Here is a 13,948-nt window from a genome sequence, read left to right as displayed (position 1 = left end):
AAAGGAAGAAAGAAATCACAAATTTATAATGTGGGCATACTTACATACTATATATACTGTCACATCATAAATTTAAATTATTAGAATGTTTCACCTCAAAATTGTTTTACTAGGTTTTAGTTACAAAGTTAAGTTGCAGATTAATTACATAGTTGCTTTAAAATTTAAATTCCTCATCATCTGACAGTCATTTGAGTTCACAAACTGTCATTTGGAAAAAAATTCAACAGGGAATTGTTGTGATGATATATTATATATGTTAATTTTTTTAATTTTTAATTTTAGAGAGAGTGTGCACAAGCAGTGGGGAGGGAGGGAGGTGGAGAGAGTCTCAAGCAGGCTTTCCGCTCAGCATGGATCCTGATGTGGGGCTCCATCCTACAATCCTGGGATCACGATCTAAGCCAAAATCAAGAGTCAGACGCTTGACCAACTGAGCCACTCAGGTGCCTCTGTGCATGTTAATTTTTTACCTTTAACTTTGCTGGTGATCATCTAGGGGTGACTGATAAGAATTTTGGAAGCAGGAGAAAAAAATTCATCTTTTTTTGTTCTTTTAATGTCATGCCTCTTGTGAGGAGTACAAATTGATATGTTTTAAAGTAAGAATTTAATAAGGAGGGAGATCCCTTTTGTCTCCTAAAAGAATAGTGTAGTGTATTGTTTAGACTTAAAGGCAGGTTAACTTTTATTTCTTTAAGTATGAGGTATCATTATAACATGCAATTGATAAATGTCCTAAGGTAAAAGTTAAAAACTAAAATAAATAAATACATTCATGTGTTTACCAAAATACTGTATAATAATGTTCATAGCAGCGCTACTTTATAGCCTTAAACTAAAAACAAACCCAATGTTTGTCAATAATTTAAAGATATAAATATCCTGTGGTATATCCGTGATTTGTAATACTGTCCAGCAGAGAAATTGAATGAATGTCAAGTACAGTTAACAATATGGAAAATTCCATAATCAAAATGTTCAGGAAATGAAACCAGATATAAAATAGTACACACTTGTCCATCAACTGATGAATGGATAAAGAAATTGTGGTTTATATACACAATGGAATATTACGTGGCAATGAGAAAAAATGAAATATGGCCTTTCGTAGCAACGTGGATGGAACTGGAGAGTGTGATGCTAAGTGAAATAAGCCATACAGAGAAAGACAGATACCATATGGTTTCACTCTTATGTGGATCCTGAGAAACTTCACAGGAACCCATGGGGGAGGGGAAGGAAAAAAAAAAAAAAGAGGTTAGAATGGGAGAGAGCCAAAGCATAAGAGACTTAAAAACTGAGAACAAACTGAGGGTTGATGGGGGGTGGGAGGGAGGAGAGGGTGGGTGATGGGTATTGAGGAGGGCACCTTTTGGGATGAGCACTGGGTGTTGTATGGAAACCAATTTGTCAATAAATTTCAGAAAAAAAAAAAAATTTACAAAAAAAAAAAAAAAAAAAAGTGACTCAACTCTTGTGTATATAATCATAAAATGGTTTTATTTTTTCATTAACTGTTGTCTATATTCTTTTTATTTACTTATTTTGAGAGAGAGAGTGGGTGTGTGCGTGAAGAGGGAAAGGGCAGAGAGTGAGGAAGAGAGAGAGAGGATCCCAAGCAGGCTGCACACTGTCAGTGTGGACCCTGACGTGGGGCTCAAACCCACAATTTTGAGGTCACGACCTGAGTCGAAATCAAGAGTCTGATGCTTCACTGACTGAGCCACCCATGTGCCTCTCATCCGTATTCTTTTGAAACACCCTTTGTCTCTTTCCATTATAAGTAAGCACTTTTCATGCTGTCTCTAACTAATTTCATAACACTTTCAGTCATTTTCACTTATTAAAACATCTTCCCCCATCACAGTAATATTTCAGGACCTCCTTTATGTATCACAATAGTAATGGCCACCAATACTTTTCAACTCCCCAAAACCAGACCTTTTCTGATTGAGCCCTGTAGAATGTAGTAATTCCTGTACAGTTCAGTAAACATGGATAACTAAATATCAGCCAGTACATCATATTATTATGACTTAAAAATCAGAAACATCGACCCTTTTACTTTTTCTTTAGAAAACTATTCTTTCCCCAAAAGGAACCCTCAATTAAACTCCTAGGTGCTGGGGCACCTGGGTGGCTCGGTCGGTTAAGCATCCGACTTCAGCTCAGGTCATGATCTCGGGGTCCGTGAGTTCGAGCCCCACGTCGGGCTCTGTGCTGACAGCTCAGAGCCTGGAGCCTGTTTCAGATTCTGTGTCTCCCTCTCTCTGACCCTCCCCCGTTCATGCTCTGTCTCTCTCTGTCTCAAAAATAAATAGACGTTAAAAAATTTTTTTTTAACTCCTAGGTGCTTAAGAGCCATTGCTGTATTTAAAAATTTAACCTTCTGATTTCTTCTTTTACTATCTGTAAGAAGGACTGCCAGCAGGCCTTCTCTAGCACAACCATAAGCAAGGCAGCTGTTGGCAGTCCCAGCTGTCCCTGGAATGGCAGTTGGCTCTCTTAAATCTAAAAGACCTTTTTCTAGGCGAATCAACAAATAGTAGACCAGAGGTAAGCCAATGATCATGGTGTTGATCAAAATCAAAACTGAATCTTCACAAGCGTTAGCAGTCAAGGGTTCGCATCAGTTAGGACTATTCTCTACTAAGATTTCCATGGAGACTTAATAGACCTCAGGATAGGGCCACCTGGCTGGCTGAGTTGGGAGAGCATGTGACTCTTCATCTTGGGGTTGTGAGTTCGAGCTTCACATTGGGTATCGAGATTACTTAAAAATAAAACCTTAAGAAAAAGAAGATCTCGGGACAGATTCAAGGCTGGAACACATTCAACGTAACAAAACTGGATTTGATTTCATTTTACCTGAAAACTTGTAGACATGAAATAAGAAGTTTCATCTCCTATATATTCTCTCTAGAGCTGATGGCCACTAATTGATGCCTTGTGGGACAGAACATTTGCAGGAACGATTCATAAAGGTTTCCCTGCCTTCCTATAAAAAAATATTTCTGGTAGTCTCAAAGATCCCATTAATCATTATAAAACAAAACAAAACCAAACCAAAAAAAAGCAAAAAATCCACAAAAACCCCTGATCTATTGTCATTTTTAAAGGTGTGTTTATGCATGTAGGGTTGGAAACAGATCATTTTTGATCACAGTTATGTTTAAGCCCTAAAAGCTGAAGCTCCTTCCCAGTATGTGCAAATTATAACAAGTAATTTTGCATTAGCAATTTATTTTGTTGTGTGTCTGCATCAGTGTTATCCCTAAACTTTGAAAAAATTAGGGATGGAGACTATTATTCAGTACCCCACTCATAGATATATGTAATATTTGATTGATGTTACTATATGGGAATGACTATATGGAAGATTCAGTTATAGATCCCAGATGAGAAGTGCAATGAAATGGATTTGGGTTTTGGTGATAAGTGAGGGAATTTTTTTTTCCTTATTTGTAGTTTCTAAATTTCCGCAGTGGTCCTATAGCAACTTTTTATTTGTACAAAGTAATTTTTAAATCTTATGAAATAGAGTAATTATCACAATCAATTTTCAAAAGAAGAAACTAGAACACGATCAAAGAAAAAAGGCACTAGTAAAATGAGCAGCCCCAGATCTCTCTGCTTCCTAGGTTAGTATTTTTTTTTATCTCTACCATACCTTCTAGAACAATTCCTGACACAAATTGGTGATGCCTCCAAGGAACTTAATAAGGGCACTTAATGAAAGAAATAAAAATACAGAATTAATCTGATATACCGGAGTAATTTTATGTTTAGTTTTGGACCTCAGGTTTCCCTTCAGTTTATCTGATTGGCACTTTTTTCTTATATTCCAGCCAAATAATTTATGTTTTCACAGCTAAAAGTAAGGAGCCTGCTTCAGAGATGTTTTTCTGCCCACACATTATTCTCTAGTGATTTACCTAGAGCTTGGACCTTTTTCCAGGATTTCCGTGGGGGGACACGCCTCTTTCTGCTTCTGATTTAGACAAAATATCAAGGAGAAGCCAAATCATACATGCATGGCACAAACTAAATAAAGCTGATGGTTTTTCAATGCTTTATTACATTGATGTCAGTATCCTTACATGAGTATAATCAAGTTAGCAGTCTGGTTTGGTCACTGACAAAAGGAAACATTTCTAAAACCTCACAGAACAGTGTAGGACACAAACGAAAACTAGTTATGCTTTCATCTCTTTATGGAACAGTCACCACATGCCGTCCAGTACATCATATACACGTTTAGTGCTGCTCAACAGCTTCTAAATGGTAGAGGAGAGATGAGGCAGACATCAGAGGAAATTTTAAGGCAATTGCAGTCAAACATTATCCAGGAAGCTGCAGGTACAATAGCATTCCATGAAAGCTGGAACTTGCCTCAGAACCTGGACTATTGAAGTGTACAATTAAATTTTTTTTTTTTTTACTTACAAGGAAATTACATACATTTGCAAAACTATTACCTCTATGTTGATTCTCAGTGCAGTTATTTGTAGTCTTCCAGAAAACTTTGTTTGAGGTGGTTGTTTTGTTTGCTATTCCTGTTACCCAAAATGTTATAAGCTACTTTAATGATTAAAAAATAAGAGCAACATCTGTATACACAGTGACAGTTTAATGTCTCTCTCTTAAAAAAACCACAATGGCATAGATATAAATGATGGTTTAGTAACAACAATCATGAATGTAATATAAAGATGCCGTGTTTTAAGATCAAAGCAAAGCCAGCCAACAGACTAACTCTAAGAAATGAGCTATTTTAGTTCATTAAAGTATTTTTCACAGCTGCTATGATGTGTCTGGCACTGATACCAAACTTATCCAGCAATTCACCAGGTTTTCCACTTTGAGGCACTTCTGACACTGCCAGCTGATGAACAAGGATGTCAGGCTCTCTAGAGACAGCTGCACATACAGCTTCTCCAATGCCACCTTCCCGGTAGTGATCCTCCACGGTGATAACCCGGCCACCTGTAGCTCTTGCATTGGAGATGATGTTGGCAGCATCCAGGGGTTTAATGGTAAATGGGTCAATGACACGGATAGAAATACCTTGTTGAGAAAGACTGTCAGCAGCTGCTAAGGCTTCATGCAGAGTAACTCCAGCTCCAATAACTGTGACTTTGTCATTGACACTCTGGCGGATGACCTTGGCCTGCCCAATCTCAAAATTTTCTTGTGGTGTATAAATAACTGCAGTTTCTGGTTGGCTGGTCCGAATGAAGCACATTCCTTTGGTATTGGCAGCCAGATAAACAGCATACTCTGTTGAGATGGCATCACTTGGATAGAAAACGGTACAGTTGGGAATACTTCGGAACATGGCTAGATCCTCCAGGGCCACCTGGGAGGGTCCATCGTCACCAATGGATACCCCACAGTGGGAACCAATAAGATTGATATTGGTTTGAGATATGGCTCCCATCCTTATCTGATCGAATGCTCTGGCCAAAAAGGCAGCAAAGGTACTAACAAAAGCAATGGTTCGACCACGTGTGGCACAGCCTAGTGCCACACTCACCATGTTTTGCTCAGCAATAAAACACTCAATAAAATGCTCAGGGTGCTCTTTATTGAATATCTCAGAAAAGGTGGCGTTTTTTGTGTCACCATCCAGGACAATAACTCTTTCATTTGCATGGCCCAGTTTTGCCAAAGCCAAACCACATGCTTTCCTAGTAGCTATCGTGTCACCAACTATATATTCAGGCAGACAGGTCATTTTTATATTGCTGATGCTGATTTGAGGTGAGTCTTCAATGGGAGGTTTTGGTATGAGATTCCTGTTGGTCTGTATCTGACTCTCAATTAATTTGATGATTGTATCTACTCTTTCTTTTGGCATCGGCTTTCCATGCCAATTTTCTGCATCCTCAATATCTGGAATACCCCGGCCCTTGAAGGTCTTTGCAACTATGGCAGTGGGCTTGTTCTTCACTTGAGCCGCTTGCCAAAATGCTTGGCATAATGCCTCCACATCATGGCCATCCACTAGGTAAGTATTCCACCCAAAGACTTCACAGCGATTCTGATAGATGTCTGTGCAGTGCTCAAGAGGCGTGGCTCCACTTTGTCCTAAGCGGTTCACGTCGAAGACTGCCACGAGATTGTCTAAACTGTAGTGAGAAGCAAAGGCCAAAGCCTCCCAGACAGAGCCTTCTGAGGATTCGCCATCACCTATGAGGCAGAACACCCGGTAGCTGGCCTTGTCGAAGTACTTGCCAGTATAAGCCATTCCACACGCGGCACCTAATCCTTGCCCAAGTGATCCTGTTGCCACATCAACAAACAGCACTCTTGGGGTGGGATGTCCCTCCAAGTCACTGTGAATTTTCCTCAAGCTCAGCAAGTCAGATTCGCTGATGTTGCCCACCTCTGCCCAAGCGGCATAGAGGATTGGAGCAGCATGGCCCTTCGAGAGGATGAATCGGTCGTTATCAGGATGTCCTGGGTCTGTCTGTTTATACCTCATGGTGTGGAAGAAGAGCACGGACATGATCTCGGCTGCACTGCAACATGAAGTGGGGTGGCCGGAGCCGGAGGCACATGTGGCCCTGATGGAATGGATTCGCAGGCGGTTGGCCACGTCCCGCAGCACCTGCACGGTGTTCCCATCAGGCTTGCAGTCGTTGGCCATGACGGTAAGCTCACCTGTCGGCTCAGGGCAAACGCTGCCTGCGCACCCCTCACCGTTATGTCACGTGACCGCCGCCCCTGGCCCCGCCTACTCCAGGAAGTGAGCTCCGCCAACGGCAAGAGCCACGGGAGGAGAGGCTTTGTCGGAGACTCAGGGTCGCTGTGCACCTTTCTTCTTCCGCGCACGGCCCTGTCCTTCTGCACTCAATGGAATGTATTTTTATTTTAATTGTGTCACTTAATGTTCAACATTATTAAAAATAATTAAATTTATTTATACCTTTCCTCCTGATATAAATTCAAAAGGGATCATTCTCATTTCTATGTGTTATATGGAGAAATTTATGAGGTTGCGCTTTTCTTTTAATGCATTCTGCGTATATCCAAGATTTGTCCACTGCTTCACAGCTGGGTATTAATAGAAATGACCCAAAGTCGCTTTCAGTATAGCCAATATGGTAACACTATGCCAACAAAGACTTTCTCAGAACAACTGAAAATTCTGTCGCTGACTCAGAGAAGTACAATGACTTATTTGGACAAAAGTTGCAGGAAGAACAAATTTAAAACCACTCAGTGGCAGAGTATCTAGTACCACAATTTTCCCAGTATACCCTAAAATGCTATAACAGTTACCATGAGTAATTGTTTTTTAAGTTTATTTATTTATTTTGAAAGATAGCACAAACAGTGGAAGAACAGAAAGGGAGAGAGAGAATCCTCCTCACTGTTAGCGTGGAGCGCGATGGGGTAGTTGAACTCACACATGGTGAAATCACGACCTGAGAGGAAATCAGTCCCTGGCTTAACTGACTGAGCTACCCAGGCGCCCCACTTTGAGTAATTTTTAATATAAAACTAATTTACTTACATTAATTATAAAGCTAAATTTGTGACACTGAGCTCTTCTAGCAGGTGAGGGTCATTCTGTGTCATCAGAAAAACAAAAATACGACATTATATCCCTTTTCATGCTGCCATGGTAACTATCTTGATTCTTGAGCAATAGTATTTAGCATTGACTCCATATCAAAATCATGATATAGGGAACAACAACAACAAAACAATACCCTGGTTCCATCCCAAATTGAGTAATTTGAATGTGTGGGAATAGAGTCTGGGAAGCTGTATATTTTTAAATGCACCTGTTGATGCTAATGTTTAGTCTTAGTTAAGAACAGATAAACTGCAAATAGACTTTAACACTAGTGGTTCTTAATATTGGTTTTAGTTTTGAATCATCTGGAGAGTTTTTTAAAAATCTCATGTCCAGGCTGCATTTCAAACAAATTAAATCAGAATTTCTGGGTGATAGGTAGAGATATCAGTAATCTTAAAAGCTCCCCAGATCATTTCAATACTCACCTAGGTTGTAAACAACTAATTCAGGGCAGTCTTGCTACTCTTCATATATCTCTTACATTATATCTCAGCTAAACATTTTATTTATTTATTTATTTATTTATTTATTTATTTATTTATTTATTTTTGTTTTTAAATGTTTATTTTGAGAGAGAGAGAGAGAGAGAGAGAGAGAGAGAGAGAGAGCACGAGCAGGGGAGGGGCAGAGAGAGGGAGATACAGACTCCAAAGCAGCCTCCAGGCTCTGAGATGTCAGCACAGTGCCCTACAAGGGACTTGAACTCACAAACCGTGAGACCATCATCTGAATTGAAGTCGGATGCTAACGGACTGAGCCACCCAGGCGCCCTTCTCAGATAAACACTTTAAATATTATTTGCCATTTGAACTAATTCTATCATTTAAAATTTTAAGGGTACCTATTAGAGTAAACCATATAGTATGACATTAACTAGATCTTAAGATCTGCTGAAGGAATGTTGGAGTTGGAAAAGTCCTTAAGGTCATCTTGGATTCATCACTCCCCATGCTCTTTGCAAATTAGTGTTTGTTTATCTTTTTTAGACAAATAAAGGAAGAGAAAATAAAAACAGCTTTGATTAGGGCTGAGAGCAATATGGGAATTAGAGACAAAAAGTTTTCACAGCATCATAACAGCACACTGCTAAGGTCAGACAGGAAAGCAATTAATACAAACAACGGTAGCTCACCATTATTTTGGTTGAGGAGAGCTCTAATAAATCCAAACAATTGGTAAACAACATAGCATAAAAATGGTCTATGAGGCAGCGCTCACACGAAGAAAACATGAGAGATGTAGGAACTACTCAACATTTCTTTTCAAGTTCCTCAATGTTTCCATTCATTTAAAAATATTGCACAACTATTTCTCAAAGTATTAAATAGAAAGTTGTTAACATTAGTATAGGTCAGTTTTGTTAAGAAAAGAATGTGGTTTTGGAGATTTAATACCATAGATAGTGAATTTCCCCTTGTTATTCAGTGAGGTTGTGTGGATTTTTACACAACATAGAAAATAATATTTTATAAATTATCTGTAAAATATTTTAAAGGATTGTGAGATTTTTAAAAAGGAAGTCTGAAAAGTTATATATAAATTAATATTTTCTTTAAGCATTATAATCTTTCAAAATATATTTAAAAATATACAACTGAAAATAGCAATATAAGTAGGAAGTATGAACAATTTGATTATGCAAAAATCACCCAATGTGGCTGTGAACACAATTTAGTCAAATAAATCAAAGCAATGATACCACATTCTCTTTTCTCCATTTAGAAGTGGCTATTACTGACAAAAGTTCTGCCAAAAATTTTAAGCCAACATGTTAAAAATTCAGTTGTCTTGGAAAAAGTCCATCGCTCATTTTAGAGGTCATTTTGGAAGATAGTCAAAAGTCTTCTGAAATAGGAAGAAATTATTTATTAATTTTGGCTTATTCACACAAAGTAGAGATTGGCAAACCCAAGTGCCTCATGGGCCAGGAGGTACCGTGAATAGTACATGAATGTTGGATATAGAGTAAGAAGATTGGAGTGGTTTATGACAAACTGGAGAATATAAGCCCACCTGAAGACACTGAAATTTGAAAAAAACATTGTGAACGTGTTGTTGGACAAAAAAAGCATGGAAACCGAAAAAATGTATCTTCAGGCTGCAGGTTTTGACCCCTGATTCCAAGTGTGTTAAACGTAAATAAAATGTATCATTTTACATTTGCTTAAATTTTCTGCTATGACTCTTTTCTCATGGCATGGAAAAGTATTTGTTGTAGCGTGCACTTCAAATGAAGATAAAGCCTAGGAGGATCACTCATACAAATAGCTATGGAGGGAACGTTAAAATAGCAGGAACTGGTAAGTAGAATTTCTACCAGCCTGCAGTAGAGAAAATAAAACAAACATAGTGATGACTTCGGAACTCTACAGTGATTTGTGAACATACACATTCTTGTTACGTGAGAGTGAGTTATTTATTATTTAGAGGTTAGAAACATTGATGTTTCACTGATGTCTTATCTGAACTGTTGAATTTTGTCAAAATGGAATTATATAAAAGAAAGGCACACATGCTGACTTCATCTTTTTTTCTTCCATTGTTTGAATCTCGTTAGTTTAGTAGGCTGACCACCAGAGCAAGTGAGGAAAAGTTACTTGTGTTAAGGCAATAAGATTCTTGGTGCTCTCCTTGCTTGAATTATTGTTTTGAAAAAAATGGTTGGTGGTATTTTTGCCTATGATGCTTTTCCCATAGTTTATAGAGTTCTTATTTGGGGGGGGAGGGAGCAGGCAATAACATAGTTAGGAAAGTAAATCCTAACCTTACTGTGGTAATCATTTCACATTATATACCGCGTATTAAATTATTACATTGTATACCTTAAACTTATACAATTTGGTCAATTATGTCTCAGTAAAGTTGGGGAAAAATAAAGTGCTTCCCTAAGTCTATTATCTCTGTCTTTTTAATCTGCTTTTGTGACTGATTTTTTTTTCTGTTCTGCTTTTTGAAATAGCTAATAATTTATTATTTTTAAATGGTGGACATTATTTTGCAGGGCTAGATTTTACTTTGTTAACGTCTTTCAAAGAGTGTTGGAGCTCGTTCTATCAGGAAGCCTGGTAATCTTAAGAATTTTAAGTTTGTTAAGGCAGATCGATACAGAATATGCTTCACTCTGGTGTTAGTTTATTTCCCACAAAACCCTAGCCTCTCTGGGGGTTCTCCACTGAATGCCCTGAGTGCCAACATGGACTCCCCACCCCAGTTGGTCAAGACTCAGATGTATCTCAGCCTTATGTGATCTCTGGGAACTATTTGATTTATTGCTCTCAAGTTGTCACTTTCCTGGCATTTTGGAAATCTACCTTATGCAAAGACACACCTTTGAAGATGGCTGGAGGTCTTTCTCCAGGCATTTTCCTTGTTGTTAGCATACTCCCCCCAAAATTCTAGCCAATTCAGCCCTCTGGAGCTCCAGTCTCTCTTCCCTTACCTCCACAAATTGCCTTGCTCTGTGTAAGATAGCCTTCCCTGTAACACTGTCTGGAAAGGGCCTTCAGGAAGATGATATGGTTCACTCGTTTCTCTTCTTTAGGGATGACAGTTCTGGGCTGTCTGTTTTCCAGTCTATGCAAGTTTGTATAGTTTGTCTAGTTTGCTAGTTGTTTATGGTTGGAGGGTAAGTCTCACTCCAGTTACTTGTTCGTAGCCTCTGGCCGGTATTTTATATGCCCCTTGTATGGGGCAGATAATCTCCAGATAACTATAGCCCAAACTGCACCACTCTCTATTACAGCGACATTACCACTCTGACCCCAGAAGACTTTGGAGTTTAAGATTCCTACCCAGAGGTGGGGACAGGAGGCTTAGAGGAAGGATTTGGAAAAGGAGTGTCTGGGAGTGTCTAGTGTCAATCACCAGCATGTGGGAAGACTGTAAGTCCAAGAACTCTAAGGACAGGGTACCTTGGGGTCTTTACAGCTCCAGGATTTATCTTACCTATGGCTAACAGATGTTGGGTGATGCTTGGGTATGCAAAGCAAGGAGTCTCTAAATGGCTAAAAATCTCCCTTTGGGGAACCATGTGTCATACAATTGGATGCATTAAAATTTAAGTTTGGCACCATCAGGCTTTTGAGTTACCAGGTCCCAGCCTGCTGTAAAGGTAAAAACAAAAAGGCCCTTTATACAGGGGCCATCTTTAAACCATTTACATAACAACTAACTCCCTTTTGAAAGACATTTTATAATTTCTCTCCAGCAAACATTGTCACAAACAGGTCAAGAGAAAAATTACATCATATGTAACAAAAGGCTAATTTTGCTAATATAATCAGTACTTCTAAAAATAAGTAGGATAAAATCATAAAATAGCATAGGCCTACTCCTAAATCAACCCTGAAAAACAGCAGAAACAGGAAGGAATTGGCAGTTGGAAGTAAAATCACAACTGTGAAAATCCTCACGGAGGATGGGAACTAGCTAGTGATGAGGTGGGAGGCGGGCAGAGAACACAGCAGTCGCCCGTGAAGAGGACATCTGTGGCAGCTGGGGGAGGATCTGGAGAGCTTGTAATTTTAGCTCCTGTCTCTCTTACTTCACCTTCTAATGTGGAACATCACTGGCCTCCCGACAGTGTGAGGCACTGGCAGAGAAGACAGAGCCCAGCTAATGTAAGGAGCTGATGAAAGCGGGTGCAGGAACGCCAATGCCTTCGCACCTTCACACCTCCTGTGCTCCTGTCAGCAAAGGTTCTGCTGTCCCTGGAACTCTCTCTTCTGAGATTTGACCCTCCTTGTTCTCAAAGTTTCCAAGAAGGACTCATTTAAGAATATGACTTTCAGCACTTCCCCAATACACATTACAGGATAGGAGAGCTGATTCCATCAGTGAAATGTGATGCCACAGGTTCAAGAAAAAGACATACCTGAGGAGTACAGGTGCTAGAAAAGAATTTAAAAAATAATTAAATTTGGGGCGCTTGGGTGGCTCAGTAGGTTAAGCGTCCAACTTTGGCTTAGGCCATGATCTCACGGCTCCTGAGTTCGAGCCGCGTGTCGGGCTCTGTGCTGACAGCTGAGAGCCTGGAGCCTGCTTCAGATTCTGTGTCTCCTTCTCTCTCTGCCCCTCACCCACTCGTTCTCTCTCTCTCTAAAGAATAAACATCAAAAAAATAAAAAAAAATTAAATTGAACAACACATGCCACATTAAGCACAGTAATTGGAACGGATGAACCAATATTTTTAAATGACCACAATATATATTCAAAAGAGTTGAGGAAGAATATGGTGACAAATCAAAAGGATAAGAAATTACTTTAAAAATTATATGTATACACACACACACACACACGTTAGATACATTATATATGATATATGTTAAAAATAAGAGTTGAAATGAAGAGGTCAGCAGATGGACTAAATAGCAGGATGATTAGCAAAGAAGAAAATAGTAAACTGAAAGACCAAATTAGGAACTCACCCACGGGCAACAGAAAGTAATAAAGAAATAGAAGATATAGGGGCGCCTGGGTGGCTCAGTCGGTTGAGCGTCCGACTTCAGCCAGGTCACGATCTCGCGGACCTTGAGTTTGAGCCCCGCGTCGGGCTCTGGGCTGATGGCTCAGAGCCTGGAGCCTGCTTCCGATTCTGTGTCTCCCTCTCTCTCTGCCCCTCCCCCGTTCATGCTCTGTCTCTCTCTGTCTCAAAAATAAATAAATGTTAAAAAAAAATTAAAAAAAAAAAGAAATAGAAGATATAAAAGAAGGCTAAAGGATCTGGAGAATATCAATATTCAGATAACACATCCCAAAAGGAAATTGAAAGGGCCATAGAGTACCAAGATACACAAAGAAATACCAATACCTTGATACACTATAGTGAAATTGCAGAGCACAGTCAACAAAAATTATTAAAAGATCCCATACAGAAAAGAAAGCCACTCACAAAGGAACAAAAATTAGACCAACATGAGACTTCTTAACAGTAATAATGGATTCAAAAGATGATGGAGTAATATATTTATGCCTAAAATGTCTTTTAACACCTCTTGCAGTGAACGTATAGCTTACAAACATACATGTGGATGAAACATAAATGTGACACGTAAAGAAAAATTATAAAGCAAACATCAAGATAACCACCACTGAGGGTACGAAACATCACTGGCCACTTATGAGAGTATCTATGAAAACTGGAGTGTAGCTCATTTTGTCTGTTTTTTGATTTTATAAGTGGAATTTTACTGTATGCACCATTTTATCTTTATTTTTTACACTATGATTAAACACTTATCCATGTTTAAGCATAGTGGTAGTTTGTTCATTTCATTTGCTATATGGAATTTACCACTGTCTACTTTTCTGTCCTTTTGTTAATGAACAATTAAGTTTTGTTTTTTTTTTTCCA

The 13,948-nt window shown here is 38.9% G+C and overlaps 1 protein-coding gene across 1 annotated transcript; it reads right to left on the bottom strand.

The window, feature by feature from the left end:
* Positions 1–4,053: 4,053 nt before the first annotated feature.
* Positions 4,054–6,708, bottom strand: TKTL2 (transketolase like 2). The gene has a single exon (XM_047856374.1). The coding sequence runs from the start codon at positions 6,653–6,655 to the stop codon at positions 4,778–4,780; it is 1,878 nt and encodes a 625-aa protein (XP_047712330.1). The 5' UTR covers positions 6,656–6,708; the 3' UTR covers positions 4,054–4,777.
* Between the last annotated feature and the right edge of the window lie 7,240 nt (positions 6,709–13,948).

Source organism: Prionailurus viverrinus, chromosome B1, assembly GCF_022837055.1.
Source record: "Prionailurus viverrinus isolate Anna chromosome B1, UM_Priviv_1.0, whole genome shotgun sequence".
Classification (NCBI taxonomy): Eukaryota; Metazoa; Chordata; class Mammalia; order Carnivora; family Felidae; genus Prionailurus; species Prionailurus viverrinus.
This window is presented reverse-complemented; position numbering and strand designations above follow the sequence as displayed.

Coding starts and splice junctions, on each gene's coding strand:
- TKTL2 (XM_047856374.1), bottom strand. CDS start 6,655: ATGGCCAACGACTGCAAGCCTGATGGGAACACCGTGCAGGTGCTGCGG.